This window comes from Xenopus laevis, chromosome 4S, assembly GCF_017654675.1.
Source record: "Xenopus laevis strain J_2021 chromosome 4S, Xenopus_laevis_v10.1, whole genome shotgun sequence".
Classification (NCBI taxonomy): domain Eukaryota; kingdom Metazoa; phylum Chordata; class Amphibia; order Anura; family Pipidae; genus Xenopus; species Xenopus laevis.
In genome coordinates, this window is record NC_054378.1 from 966,974 (window position 1) to 984,218 (window position 17,245).

Here is a 17,245-nt window from a genome sequence, read left to right on the forward strand (position 1 = left end):
TAAATCAAACGTGGGCGACTTTTTATTTCTTAAAATCTGAACTCACATTTTGATAAATCTGCCCCCCAAAGTTGGCTAACGGCAAAGTAAGCAGGTCTATAACATTTCAGATTTGTGTGATATTGGTAGATGGTGCAAAGTTTTCACTCCTTTTCAGCTGGTCTGATTTGCTAAACCAGTAGTTATGTGTGTTGGGATTTCCCCGACCCTAACCCGCCCGCATCCGACTTCCGTGTTGCTTTTATAGACCTGCCCCGCTGATGACGTCACAAAAGAGGCAGGGTAAGGAGGCGTAGCGTCTATAAAAGACGAACCTGGAAGTCGGAAGCCGGCATTTGACTGTGGCGGGCGGGGAGAGCAGAAGAAGAGCTCAATCCGCGAGGAACAGTGCGAGGTCGGCCAGAACCCGCCCGACCCCGGGTCCCGCACATAACTATAAAGCAACTCTGTGGCACATCTAAAGCTTTCATGTGAAAACATGTAAAAAAAAAGTCCAAAGAGCCTAACGATCTTAATTATAGGGTTTACAGCACTTATATGGTTACGTACAGACGAGGCTATGAAGGCCTGATACTGGTTACAGCAAATTCTATTATCAAACTGGAATTTTGTGCCTAATATTAAAGTGGAAGTTCATCTTTACAAAATGGAAGGAAAGGTGAGCTAAAGTTCTATATAAATACACCAGTAAAGCCTCAAAGTAATGCTGCTCCTCATTTCTTTCCTTCTATTGTGTACTCATGGGCTTCTGTATCAGACTTCCAGTTTTCAGCTTAAACCTCTAGGGCTTGGGCTTGAGCATGCTCAGTCTGCTCCTCTCTCCCTCCCTGCTGTAATCTGAGCCCAGAGCTATGAGTGAGCAGGGAGAGACTCAGGCAGGAAGTGATGTCACACCAAGCTAATATGGCAGCTGCTATCCTAAACAAACAGGGTTTCTAGAGTTGTTTACTCGGGTATGGTAAAGCATTCTGCAGAACAAATATAGTCTTATAGCTTGTACTATTGTGGCTAATCTATTGGCAATAAAATGCTTCTGTAGCTTTCCTTCTCCTTTAAAGAGAACCCAATATGAATGAAAACAAGAGCTTTTCCATCATCATTCCAGAAATGCAGTTAAAATGTTATTATCCCCAAATCTCTCTCTAAATGGCCTTCAAACTGGGCTGCCCTGCTCCTTCACTGCTCTGGGCCTTGATAAGCTCAAAGGCTGAAACACAATAGTGTGCTACCGTTTGGCATCATACACCATTCATTTAAATAAACACAAACATATTTTTATCCTCCACATCCTTTTTTAATAAATTTAAGAACACATATAACAACCCCCCCCCACAAGGCGTAGACGCCCCTTTAAAATAAAAATAAAAAAACAAAGCGAATAAATGAAAACGGAATTAAACAGGGTCCAGCTATTGGCTACGAATCATAGTCCTCCTCCTCTTCTTCACAGCCAGTAGGAGGCAATGGAGCGGGCATAGCTGGGAGAGCAGCGGGTACTTGGGGTAGTGCAGTCCCAGAATGGAAATTAATGAAAGAAGGAGCCTGGGGGCTGGAGAGGTAAATCCGGATGAAGAGTGCAGAAAAATGGATTAATAAGCACATGAGGTTCTCACAGTGATCATTTTACTTCTTGCCTAATTAATTAATACAATTCCTGGAGACCTTTTGTAGGTTTGTTAAGTCATTTGCAAATGGTCAAAATCCAAAACCTTTAAATCTATCAGTCAAAATAATCCCAAGAATAAAATGCGCTCCTTGCATTCAGTATGACCAGCAACACATTCCATCGGCAGGCTATTTTACACACACATTATACTGTTTGAATATCAGTGCAAAGTGAAAAATTACATCAGCTGCATATCTTAGAGGCCCATTTATCAAAGGTCGAATTTCAAATTCATGTGAATTTGTTTTTAAATTCAAATATACTCACTATTCGACTGGGAGGTTATTTAAAAAAAATGTGTGACTAATATTGGATCGAATGGTTCTGACCCGAAAGTTTGAATCGAATTTGATACGTATGAATTGAGTTTCTCCTGAAAAATAAACTTGAATGTCAGGAAGGCTGTTAACATCTCCAAATGGCTCTGCCATTCACTTGTAAATGAACTCGACAGGTTTTAGATGGCCAATATTCAAATTAGGACTGTTCCCATGATCGAGGGGTGATAAATCTCACGTTCGAATTACATTTGAATAGGGGGATTAAAATTCTAATGTGTGAATTTTGAAACTCGAAAATTCTAAATTTACTATTCGACCCCTGATAAATCTGCCCCTTAGTCTTGAGAACTACACTCAATTGAAAAAAAAAAAAAATTCTTTTATTACATAGGGATGCACCGAACCCCCAAATCCTTCATGAAAGATTCTGCAGAATACGGAACCCAATTTGCATATGCAAATTAGGGGTAGGAAGGGAAAAACTTTACTTACCTAGTTTTGTGAGAAAAAGTCACGTGATTTCCCCACCCCTAATTTGCATATGCAAATTAGGACTCGGATTTGGTTCAGCCTGGCAGAAGGATTCGGCCGAATCCAATTCCTGCTGAAAAAGGCCAAATCCTGGATTTGGTGCATCCCTAATATTAGATCTATTTTACTGTTACGTAACAAGGATATATATCACTGTTGTGTTCAGAACGCATAACTTTTGTAAGGGTTTACCAAGTGGTAACTATTCATACTACTTGGTAAAAATTTACAAAAAATTATAACTCACCCCCCCCCGTGTACAGTTTTGGCTTTATGCCATATACACAGAGAAATGAAACGTCTTTACCTCTGAAATGTGACTTGTGATTGGTTGCCTACAGGAGGATCGGGGCACATATCTTCCTCTCCTTCTGATTCTGTACCTTCAGATGACTCCTGTTATTTTGAAAATATGATTTATTTTGAAAACAAGAGGATTTTGTTCATTAATTAGTCCAAATCAATGTTAACATTAAGTTCAAGGGACACATGTAATTGCAAGGAATAAGAGACTAAATAGTCAAATAGGTATAAAATAACATTATAGTTTTAATAAAGTGACTAATCGCACATTATGACTGGACGTCAATCATTTATGGCAATTTTGTTTTTGATGTAGAATATTGAGAGCTTTGTTATACACACTGATGAAGTGGTATCGCTTTACTTACCTCTTGTTCTGACTCGGTCTCTGACTGCTTCTTATCCTTTCCTTTCATGGTGGATCCCCCATTTTTCCGACTACTTCCTGGTTTCCGGCTCCTTTGAAATAAAGTATAATGTTATATTAAAAGATCTATTAAAGGGGTTGCTCCCCATTAGTTGAACTTTTAGTATGATGTAGACTTTGATACAATATGCAATTGATCTTCATGTTTTAATCTTTTTCAGTATGTCCAGCAGCTGCCCAGTTGGGTTTTTCAACAGCCAATTGCTAGGGTCTTTATGCAATCCCACAGCAATATCACAATATCAGCACTTCCACAAACTTACAGCAACATCTCTATCCATGTGACTTCACAGGTCACACACAATCCACACAACGTAGTCTCTACAAATTAAAGACGCTCTACAAGTGCATCTTTTTCAGATTTATTTGACAACAAAATACACTTATAATATATTGAGACTTCAGTGCACAAACCAACTCACTTGAGTTTATCGCATGTGAGCTTCGCCAGGAGAAGTCTCAATATCTTGTAAGTGTATTTGTTGTCAAATAAATCTGAAAAAGACGTTGTGCCACTTGGAGAGCGTCTCCTTTGTTTTAATTTGTTCTTATTTACATAAGCAACTTGACCGTAGTTTGAATAAGAGACTGGAATATGAATAGGTGAGGATGTTAAATAACAAAAATTAAGAATAACAATAAAACTGTAGCTTCACAGAGGAATCTTTTTTTTTGCTTCTTGTGTCAGTGACCTCCCATTTGAAAGCTGAAGACAAATAATTATAAAAAAAAAAAATATATATTGAAGACCAATTGCAAAGTTTCTAGGGATAGGACATACTACAGCATAATAAAACTGGACAGAAAATGCAGAACTCTGTCTAAATGGCCAGACCTTTATAACGTCCCATGTAATGTGCATTATTGGGGTTTCTTTATAATGGGAATAACTAGTGCTTCCTGAAATGCAGCCCAAACATTTACCTTTTTAGTATGCACCCTATTTTTGAATAAAATTAAATTTTCAGACTTATGATGGGCTTCCAAGTTTAGTTTATTGTGAAACTGGGGAATGACCAGTAAAATAAGTAGAGGTGGCCATAGACGTAACAATCCAACAAATATCGTTCATTTCAATACACACGTGTAGAGCTGAATAGTCAGATAAACATATTGAAATATTAGAATTCTACCTGTATCTGACAATTCAGTAGTAACAATGGCCGATGTTTGGGTGCCTTCAAAGGGACCCAATCAAAATTTTCCGTCCAGCCCAATCGACGAGCCGACCGATATCCAAGTTTTCTGCCGATATCGGTCGGCTCTTTTCCCACCATACTCGCACCGAATATCGTATGAAAATTCATTTTGTACGATATTATCTGCGGGTCTTTGGCCACCTTTAATCTGCAGTAGCTCACCTCCGTGACACCCTCTCTCCTTCAGTATGATTGTCTTCTGCATCACCCTGTATGTCTGGAACAGTAGCTACGAGATCCTTCAGGAAGTCAAATTGCTGCTCAAGCTCGATACACTGCTTACTGGGAGAGTGAAGGACAAAACACGAGGAAAGGGTTTCAAATGATTAGTTGCTTCTTAATAAAACATATCAGATTACTTTAAAAACTCACATGAATTAGAAATTGACCTTTGATAAATGTGCCTCTTAGTGTTGGTTGGCTGTAACTTTGCACCCATAGGGTTATGACTGAGGGGCGCTTGATGAAAGTTTCTCTATCAAGGGCAACTAAGGGAGCAAAAATACCTTTTCAACCACGTTCATTTGAATCGCCACGTGTAAAACACTTTTCATGTGGTGATGTTGGGAAATTGTGCAAAAAGACCAAAGAAGGCGTTCTGCACGATTGTTGCATGTAAAATGTTTTGTATGAAGCAAATGACGTTAACATTTTCGGTAACTTTATCACCATGGAGATTTCCTGCAGCAATAAAGCTTCACGTCTGACAGGAGCCTTACACTTTCTGTTATTAATGCTTATTATAATTCTTAATATTGCTCTTTATTTCAACTTACACTTTTGTGTTTTTGTTTTGTTGTTAAAGAGAAACTGTTGCGAAAATGAAAATTTAATATAAGTTCATCTCACTGAAATAAGAAACTTTCAGAATCTAATTAAATATTCTATACCGTTTCTGAAAGAATCAAGTCTATCTTCGCATTTCACTCTCATCGTCTGTTTCTTCTTCATTCTGTCTTCTTGTACGAGATGGGTGTCAGATTTTGATTGACAGATCCAATACATCTTTAAGGGGGGGGGGGACTCCCTTTTCTAGTAGATGTGTTAGAGCTCACTCAAATAACTGCACATAACTCCAGCACAACAAAATAACAGACATTGGTACAAACCCTGTAGAGAAGGAGTATTTCTGGTGATTGTAAAAGCTTGAGTCCTAATAGGCAAAAGGAGCCCCTTCCCAGATGCTGAATTGGGGAAAGCAAAGAGTAACTTGATTATTTCAGAAGGGAGTTTGGTTATATTTAGAAAATGTCTTATTGTAGAATGTTGAAGCTTATATTAAATATTCATTTTCACAATAGTTCCCATTTAAAGAAGTGACCTTGACAGTCTACCGGAGACCCTTGCACAAGAAGACCACCACTTCAATATAAAATATAGCTAGAAGCAAAACGGTCAGTAAATATATACGGAATTATGTCAGTATTAGGGATGGGCGAAGTTGACCCATTTCGTCTATGGGCGTCATTTCCGAGGAGAAACAAGGGAAAAATACGCCCATCCCTAGTCAGTATATCAGAATAACGAAGAACAAGTGCTGAATAGGGATCAGAAGAGATACAGGGTATTTATAATAAAAAAAAAACAGCCAATAGACTTACAGATGTGATGTAGTCATAGTTTTGGCACTTCGAGACTGTGTGACGTGACATGTTTTCTTCAGAAGTGATTCCAGAAACAGTTCTAGTGCACGAGCTGTGCTACAGTGTTAAAGGGCATATGTTCAGTCACAAGATTTTGATTTGTGTCTATAAGCAGACGTGATATGAAAGAGTTGTTGTGGCTGCAGATTTACACTACACAGCTAATGGCTATGATTTTCTAGTAGCCTTAAGGTATGAAGATCCAAATTATGGAAAGATCTGTTATCTGGAAAACGCCGGGTCCCGAGCATTGTGGCTAAAAGGACCTATACCTGTAATAATAAAACAGTTGCTTGTACTTGATCCCAGCGAAGATATAATTAATCCTTATTGGAAGCAGAACCAGACTATTGGGTTTATTTAATGTTTACCGTATATACTCGCGTATAAGCCGAGATTTTCAGCACCCAAAATGTGCTTGAAAATCCTACCTCGGCTTATACGCGGGTCAGCTGCCTTACCGGTAAATTTGTAGAGATGAATCCCACATGATCCCCCTCCCAGCCGCGAAGAAAGAGCAACAGCGCAAGGAGTGTGTGCGCACGCTGACGTCATCAGCTCAGCGACGTGACAACTCCGGCGCCGGCTGCAGGAACAGTATCCCCGGCTCTCCCCTTCTGCCTGCCAGCATCTCCGGGCTGCCCCCTCCCAGCCGCGAAGAAAGAGCAACAGCGCAAGGAGTGTGTGCGCACGCTGACGTCATCAGCTCAGCGACAACTCCGGCGCCGGCTGCAGGAAGCAGTATCCCCGGCTCTCCCCTTCTGCCTGCCAGCATCTCCGGGCTGCCCCTACCCCAGCGATCGCTTAAACTTTGAAGGGGCCCAGCAGCAGAGAGCAGCTTCCCCTCCCACCCACTAACAACTCTGGGCAGCCTTTGAAGGCAATCAGCGCCTACTACAGGGAGCAGCTTCCTGACTCTCCCCTCCCATTGGAGCAAATTTACCGGTAAGGCAGCTGTCTTCTTAATATATCTATTTCATCTACCAGAGGTTTTTTTTTTATCATTGTACGATGAATTAATGTTTTAAGCATCATGGCTTGATTTTTAACATTAAACCGACTGTTTGATATTTCTGAGACTTTTCTGAGTTGTGTCTAGGCTTATACGCGAGTCAATAAGTTTTTCTGGTTTTCATAAGCGGGTCGGCTTATACACGAGTATGTACGATTTTCTAGTAGATTTAAGATATGAAGATCCAAATTACGGAAAGATCGATTATCTGGAGAACCCCAGGTCCTGAGCATTCTGGAAAACAGGTCCCGTACCTATACAATAAATCCAGCCCTACTGAATGGTGGCTTTGCAGTCACTAAAAAAATATTGTATGTGCACAAGGCATAAAATTGTTTTACTCAACTAAAGCTGCTGTTTTGTTTGCTGATTTGAATTCCAACATGACAACATTAAGAAAGATAGGAGTGTCAGTGCATGAAATTAAACAAATTTGTCACAACGTTTACAAAGGATACAGATAATGACAGGAACAGGGGCTGCAACTTTTCCTATTTCTTCATCAGTCTGCATAATCTTCTTAATTCTTGCCTTTAAAAGAAAACCACAAAGCTACACTGACATTGCAGAATATGTGAAGAAAAAACAACATAGTTTTACCTCAGTTTCATAAGACACAATCTCTGATTAACAAAGTATATACAGGTATGGGACCTGTTATCCAGAATGCTCGGGACCTGGGTTTCCGGATATGGGGTCTTTCCATAATTTGGATCTTCATACCTTAAGTCTACTAGAAAATCATATAAACATGAAATAAAGCCAATAGGCTGGTTTTGCTTCCAATAAGGATTAATTATATCTTAGTTGGGATCAAGTACAAGCGACTGTTTTATTATTACACAGAAAAAGGAAATTATTTTAAAACATTTGGATTATTCGATTATAATGGAGTCTATGGGAGACGGCCTTTCTGTAATTTGGAGCTTTCTGGATAAAAGATCCCATACCTGTACTGTAAATCTGCTATATAATTACCTATTAATAAAGCTGCAATATATCTGTGAAAAGAAAATTGTATGTGTGTATTTTGTGACAAAAATTCAAAATGTATTCATAACTTGCAGTGAATACATTTTGATTTTTTTTTCACAAAATATCTCGGCGTTGCTGGTGTTTTCTTTGAAACGTGTATATCATTTACTGTGCACCCGAGGAGTGTATTCTAGCTTTTATATAGATCATTGAACACCGGGGTAACTTTTAATATCCTCATATTTTACATTACTTATTATAATACACTACTTTAAAGGGGATGTTCACCTTTAAATTAGCTAAGTAGGATGTAGAGAGGGATATTCTAAGACAATTTGTAATTAGTTTTCATTTTTTATTATTTGTGGTTTTTGACTTATTTAGCTTTTTATTCAGCAGCTCTCCAGTTTGTAATTTCAGCCATCTGGTTGCTAGGGTTCCAACTTAGCCTAGCAACCATGCATTGATTTGAATAAGAGGCTGGAATGTGAATAACAGAGAAGAAAGGAACTAATTCAAAACTATAAAAAAAAAAAAAAATAATGAAGGCAAATTGAAAAGTTGCTTAGATTTAGCCAGCAGTTTAGGATGGAACTGCTTTCTGACAGGCTGTTGTTTCTCCTACTCAATGTAACAATGTGTCTCAGTGGGACATTGGTTTTTCCTATTGAGTGTTGTTCTTAGATCTACCAGGCAGCTGTTATCTTGTGTTAGGGAGCTGCTATCTGGTTACCATTGTTCTGTTGTTAGGCTGCTGGGAGGGGGATGATATCAGTCCAACTTGCAGTACAGCAGTAAAGAGCGATTGAAGTTTATCAGAGCACAAGTCACATGACTTTGGACAGCTGGGAAATTGACAATATGTCTAGCCCCATGTCAGATTTCAAAATTGAATATAAAAAAATCGGTTTGCTCTTTTGAGAAATGGATTTCAGTGCAGAATTCTACTGGAGCAGCACTATTAACTGATGTGTTTTGCCCAGGACCCCCCTTAAAGGATCAGTAAAATATAAATTAAAAAAGAAACGTGTTTCTACTTTACGAAAAAAAAAAAAAGAACACCAAGACAGTTTTAACTTTCAATTCACAAAGTCTTTATTAAGAAATAACTTACCAATTCTCTGCATGCGCTCCTCTTCAGAAACAAGGACAGGGTGATGATCCATTGTGCAGCGCTTGATTTCTCCTCCCTGGCTCCCTCCTACAAGGGGCTCTCGCCTATAAGGAAGGCAGGGAGGAGAAATCGAGGGCCGCACCATGGATCAACACCCTGTCGTTGTTTGTGAAGAGAAGTTATTTCTTAGGGCAGGACTCCACGGACAATTCCGGTGTGATTCGCAAAAGCACAGGCGTCATGTTGGATGCAACGGAAAATAATTCTATTGTCGGATCGTGTCGCAGTGTTGATGTGTCTGCGTCCAACAGTCGCGTCAACAATGGAGTCCGTGGAGTCCTGCTCTTAACAAAGGCTTTACGAATTGAAAGTTAAAACTGACTTGGTGTCTTTTTTTTTGTTAAGTAGAAACAATTTTTGTTTAAAAAAAAACAGTTATGTTATTGGTCCTTTAACTTAATGGAAGGCTCCGAAACCAGAGAAGTGTTAGTTTATTAGTGAGTGAGTCACGTGTTCCTGTACATGATTGACATCCATTATAATAATAATAATAATAATAGTAATAATAATAATAATAATAATAATTACAGAGGAGAGAATAAGACTGAGACTGGAGTGAGACTCAGAGAGAACCAGTGTGTGTGTGTCACATAAAGAAGAGATACAGAAAGAGGACTAGTAGAGAGATAGATATATCATTAGTGTTACACAAATTGCGCAGAAGAAGAACACAAGTAACACACCAGTAACACACCAGTAACACACCAGTAAAAGAGAAGTAACACACAAGTAACACACCAGTAACACACCAGTAACACACCAGTAAAAGAGAAGTAACACACCAGTAACACACCAGTAACACACCAGTAAAAGAGAAGTAACACACAAGTAACACACAAGTAACACACCAGTAACACACCAGTAAAAGAGAAGTAACACACAAGTAACACACCAGTAACACACCAGTAAAAGAGAAGTAACACACAAGTAACACACCAGTAACACACCAGTAAAAGAGAAGTAACACACAAGTAACACACCAGTAACACACCAGTAACACACCAGTAACACACCAGTAACACACCAGTAACACACCAGTAACACACCAGTAACACACCAGTAAAAGAGAAGTAACACACAAGTAACACACAAGTAACACACCAGTAACACACCAGTAAAAGAGAAGTAACACACCAGTAACACACCAGTAAAAGAGAAGTAACACACAAGTAACACACCAGTAACACACCAGTAAAAGAGAAGTAACACACAAGTAACACACCAGTAACACACCAGTAACACACCAGTAACACACCAGTAAAAGAGAAGTAACACACAAGTAACACACAAGTAACACACCAGTAACACACCAGTAACACACCAGTAAAAGAGAAGTAACACACAAGTAACACACCAGTAAAAGAGAAGTAACACACCAGTAACACACCAGTAACACACCACTAACACACCACTAACACACCACTAACACACCACTAACACACCACTAACACACCAGTAAAAGAGAAGTAACACACAAGTAACACACCAGTAACACACCAGTAAAAGAGAAGTAACACACCAGTAACACACCAAGTAACACACCAGTAACACACCAGTAACACACCAGTAACACACCAGTAACACACCAGTAACACACCAGTAACACACCAGTAAAACACACCAGTAACACACCAGTAAAAGAGAAGTAACACACAAGTAACACACACCAGTAACACACCAGTAAAAGAAGTAACACACAGTAACACACCAGTAACACACCAGTAAAAGAGAAGTAACACACAAGTAACACACCAGTAACACACCAGTAGTAACAAGTAACACACAAGTAACACACCAGTAACACACCAGTAAACAGCACCAGTTAACACACCAAGTAAAGAAAGAAGTAACACACAAGTAACACACCAGTAACACACCAGTAAAGTAACACACCAGTAAACACAGTAACACACCCAGTAGAAGTAACACACAAGTAACACACAGTAACACACCAGTAACACACCAGTAAACAGTAAGTAACACACAAGTAACACACCAGTAACACACCAGTAAAAGAGAAGTAACACACAACACAAGTAACACACCAGTAACACAACCAGTAAAAGAGAAGTAACACACAAGTAACACACCAGTAACACACCAGTAACACACAGTAACACACCAGTAACACACCAGTAAACACCAAGTAACACACCAGTAACACACCAGTAAACAGTAGGTAAACACACCAGTAACACACCAGTAAACACCAGTAAGTAACACACCAGTAACACACCAAAACACACAGTAAACAAGTAACACACAAGTAACACACCAGTAACACACCAGTAACACACCAGTAACACACCAGTAAAGTAGAAGTAACACACAAGTTAACACACCAGTACAACACAGTAACACACCAGTAACACAGTAACACACCAGTAAACACACACCAGTAAAAGAGAAGTAACACACAAGTAACACACCAGTAAAAGAGAGTAACACACCGTAACACACAGTACACACCACTAACACACCACTAACACACCACTAAACATTACCACTAACCACCACTAACCACCACTACACACACTAACACACCACTAACACACCACTACACACCAGTAAAAGAGAAGTAACACACAAGTAACACACCAGTAACACACCAGTAAAAGAGAAGTAACACACAAGTAACACACCAGTAACACACCAGTAAAAGAGAAGTAACACACAAGTAACACACCAGTAACACCACCAGTAACACACCAGTAACACACCAGTAAAAGAGAAGTAACACACAAGTAACACACCAGTAACACACCAGTAACACACCAGTAAAAGAGAAGTAACACACAAGTAACACACCAGTAAAAGAGAAGTAACACACCAGTAAACACACCAGTAACACACCACTAACACACCACTAACACACCACTAACACACCCAGTAAAAGAAGAAGTAACACACCAGTAACACACAAGTAACACACCAGTAACACACCAGTAATACACAAGTAAAAGAGAAGTAACACACAAGTAACACACAAGTAACACCACCAGTAAACACACCAGTAAAAGAGAAGTAACACACAAGTAACACACCAGTAACACACCAGTAAAAGAGAAGTAACACACCAGTAACACACCAGTAACACACCAGTAAAAGAGAAGTAACACACAAGTAACACACCAGTAACACACCAGTAACACACCAGTAACACACCAGTAAAAGAGAAGTAACACACAAGTAACCACACCAGTAAAAGAGAAGTAAACACCAGTAACCCAGTAACACACCAGTAAACCACACCAGTAACACACCAGTAACACACCAGTAAAAGAGAAGTAACACACAAGTAACACACCAGTAAAAGAGAAGTAACACACCAGTAACACACCAGTAACACACCACTAACACACCAGTAACACACCAGTAACACACCAGTAACACACCAGTAAACACACCAGTAACACACAAGTAACACACCAAGTAAAAGAGAAGTAACACACAAGTAACACACCAGTAACACACCAGTAAAAGAGAAGTAACAACACAAGTAACACACCAGTAACACACCAGTAAAGAGAAGTAACACACAAGTAACAACACAAGTAACACCACCAGTAACACCACCAGTAAAAGAGAAGTAACACACAAGTAACACACCAGTAACACACCAGTAAAAGAGAAGTAACACACAAGTAACACACCAGTAACACACCAGTAAAAGAGAAGTAACACACCAGTAACACACCAGTAACACACCAGTAACACACCAGTAACACACCAGTAACACACCAGTAACACACCAGTAACACACCAGTAACACACCAGTAACACACCAGTAACACACAAGTAACACACCAGTAACACACCAGTAAAAGAGAAGTAACACACCAGTAACACACCAGTAAAAGAGAAGTAACACACCAGTAACACACCAGTAACACACCAGTAAAAGAGAAGTAACACACAAGTAACACACCAGTAACACACCAGTAACACACCAGTAACACACCAGTAACACACCAGTAACACACCAGTAAAAGAGAAGTAACACACAAGTAACACACAAGTAACACACCAGTAACACACCAGTAACACACCAGTAACACACCAGTAAAAGAGAAGTAACACACAAGTAACACACCAGTAAAAGAGAAGTAACACACCAGTAACACACCAGTAACACACCACTAACACACCACTAACACACCACTAACACACCACTAACACACCACTAACACACCACTAACACACCACTAACACACCACTAACACACCACTAACACACCACTAACACACCACTAACACACCACTAACACACCAGTAAAAGAGAAGTAACACACAAGTAACACACCAGTAACACACCAGTAAAAGAGAAGTAACACACAAGTAACACACCAGTAACACACCAGTAAAAGAGAAGTAACACACAAGTAACACACCAGTAACACACCAGTAACACACCAGTAACACACCAGTAAAAGAGAAGTAACACACAAGTAACACACCAGTAACACACCAGTAACACACCAGTAAAAGAGAAGTAACACACAAGTAACACACCAGTAAAAGAGAAGTAACACACCAGTAACACACCAGTAACACACCACTAACACACCACTAACACACCACTAACACACCAGTAAAAGAGAAGTAACACACCAGTAACACACAAGTAACACACCAGTAACACACCAGTAATACACAAGTAAAAGAGAAGTAACACACAAGTAACACACAAGTAACACACCAGTAACACACCAGTAAAAGAGAAGTAACACACAAGTAACACACCAGTAACACACCAGTAAAAGAGAAGTAACACACCAGTAACACACCAGTAAAAGAGAAGTAACACACAAGTAACACACCAGTAACACACCAGTAACACACCAGTAACACACCAGTAAAAGAGAAGTAACACACAAGTAACACACCAGTAAAAGAGAAGTAACACACCAGTAACACACCAGTAACACACCAGTAACACACCAGTAACACACCAGTAAAAGAGAAGTAACACACAAGTAACACACCAGTAAAAGAGAAGTAACACACCAGTAACACACCAGTAACACACCACTAACACACCACTAACACACCACTAACACACCACTAACACACCAGTAACACACCAGTAACACACCAGTAACACACCAGTAACACACCAGTAACACACCAGTAAAAGAGAAGTAACACACAAGTAACACACCAGTAACACACCAGTAAAAGAGAAGTAACACACAAGTAACACACCAGTAACACACCAGTAAAAGAGAAGTAACACACAAGTAACACACCAGTAACACACCAGTAAAAGAGAAGTAACACACAAGTAACACACCAGTAACACACCAGTAACACACCAGTAACACACCAGTAACAGAGAAGTAACACACAAGTAACACACCAGTAACACACCAGTAACACACCAGTAAAAGAGAAGTAACACACCAGTAACACACCAGTAACACACCAGTAAAAGAGAAGTAACACACCAGTAACACACCAGTAACACACCAGTAAAAGAGAAGTAACACACAAGTAACACACAAGTAACACACCAGTAACACACCAGTAAAAGAGAAGTAACACACAAGTAACACACCAGTAACACACCAGTAAAAGAGAAGTAACACACAAGTAACACACCAGTAACACACCAGTAAAAGAGAAGTAACACACCAGTAACACACCAGTAACACACCAGTAACACACCAGTAACACACCAGTAACACACCAGTAACACACCAGTAACACACAAGTAACACACCAGTAACACACCAGTAAAAGAGAAGTAACACACCAGTAACACACCAGTAAAAGAGAAGTAACACACAAGTAACACACCAGTAACACACCAGTAAAAGAGAAGTAACACACAAGTAACACACCAGTAACACACCAGTAACACACCAGTAACACACCAGTAAAAGAGAAGTAACACACAAGTAACACACAAGTAACACACCAGTAACACACCAGTAACACACCAGTAAAAGAGAAGTAACACACAAGTAACACACCAGTAAAAGAGAAGTAACACACCAGTAACACACCAGTAACACACCACTAACACACCACTAACACACCATTAACACACCACTAACACACCACTAACACACCACTAACACACCACTAACACACCACTAACACACCAGTAAAAGAGAAGTAACACACAAGTAACACACCAGTAACACACCAGTAAAAGAGAAGTAACACACAAGTAACACACAAGTAACACACCAGTAACACACCAGTAACACACCAGTAAAAGAGAAGTAACACACAAGTAACACACCAGTAAAAGAGAAGTAACACACAAGTAACACACCAGTAACACACCAGTAACACACCAGTAACACACCAGTAAAAGAGAAGTAACACACAAGTAACACACCAGTAACACACCAGTAACACACCAGTAAAAGAGAAGTAACACACAAGTAACACACCAGTAAAAGAGAAGTAACACACCAGTAACACACCAGTAACACACCACTAACACACCACTAACACACCACTAACACACCAGTAAAAGAGAAGTAACACACCAGTAACACACAAGTAACACACCAGTAACACACCAGTAATACACAAGTAAAAGAGAAGTAACACACAAGTAACACACAAGTAACACACCAGTAACACACCAGTAAAAGAGAAGTAACACACAAGTAACACACCAGTAACACACCAGTAAAAGAGAAGTAACACACCAGTAACACACCAGTAACACACCAGTAAAAGAGAAGTAACACACAAGTAACACACCAGTAACACACCAGTAACACACCAGTAACACACCAGTAAAAGAGAAGTAACACACAAGTAACACACCAGTAAAAGAGAAGTAACACACCAGTAACACACCAGTAACACACCAGTAACACACCAGTAACACACCAGTAACACACCAGTAAAAGAGAAGTAACACACAAGTAACACACCAGTAAAAGAGAAGTAACACACCAGTAACACACCAGTAACACACCACTAACACACCAGTAACACACCAGTAACACACCAGTAACACACCAGTAACACACCAGTAACACACCAGTAACACACCAGTAAAAGAGAAGTAACACACAAGTAACACACCAGTAACACACCAGTAAAAGAGAAGTAACACACAAGTAACACACCAGTAACACACCAGTAAAAGAGAAGTAACACACCAGTAACACACCAGTAACACACCAGTAAAAGAGAAGTAACACACAAGTAACACACCAGTAACACACCAGTAACACACCAGTAACACACCAGTAACAGAGAAGTAACACACAAGTAACACACCAGTAAAAGAGAAGTAACACACAAGTAACACACCAGTAAAAGAGAAGTAACACACCAGTAACACACCAGTAAAAGAGAAGTAACACACAATAACACACCAGTAACACACCAGTAAAAGAGAAGTAAAAGAAGAGGAATCCGAAGGTTGGGGGAGGGGAGAGAGTTCCGGGGGAGTCTGAGGTGAAGAAGGGAATGAGGGAACGGACTCACCGGGGGAAAACGAGCGTTGTATTTCTTTTTCTTACTCGGCATCTCGAGAGAAGGAAAGAGACCTGAGCGGAGGCCTCCAGACAAGCGCCTATAGGTCTGAAGCAGTCGGGAGAGACTGTGAGGAGATTGTGAGACTGTGCGCGCCGAGTGATGTTAATAAAGTTGTTTGTATTGAGGAGGAAACAACCCACCCTCGTCTCTCTCTGTGCGGACTCCGCTGCTTCACGAACAATAAAGTTTATTGACAACGTTCTTTCCCGGAAGTGTCTCTATAAAATCTCATTAACTCTCTCACTGCCGCCCCACTTGTTACTTCTGTTGTCAGACTTCTATTTGAACATTAATGCTCGGAATCACTCTTGTGAGACCTGTAGTTTACCCTGGATAATACCTCCCAGGGCCTGTACATTTGTAATACCCTTAAAGGAGTCGTTCACCTTTAAATTAACTCTTACTATGACGTACAGAGGGATATTCTGAGACAATTTGCTATTGGTTTTTATTTTTTGTGACTTATTTAGCTTTTTATTCAGCAGCTCTCCAGTTTGCAATTTCAGCCGTCTAGTTGCTAGGG

At 39.8% G+C, this 17,245-nt stretch overlaps 1 protein-coding gene across 1 annotated transcript; it reads right to left on the minus strand.

The window, feature by feature from the left end:
* Nucleotides 1-1,272: 1,272 nt before the first annotated feature.
* On the minus strand, nt 1,273-16,789 carry drap1.S (DR1-associated protein 1 (negative cofactor 2 alpha) S homeolog; the record flags this gene model as incomplete). The annotated part of the gene is given in 7 exon segments (NM_001095746.1): nt 1,273-1,549; nt 2,786-2,874; nt 3,150-3,240; nt 4,570-4,689; nt 6,009-6,102; nt 7,521-7,593; nt 16,672-16,789. Coding segments are annotated over 7 exon segments (642 nt in total). The 3' UTR covers nt 1,273-1,416.
* Nucleotides 16,790-17,245: the final 456 nt, after the last annotated feature.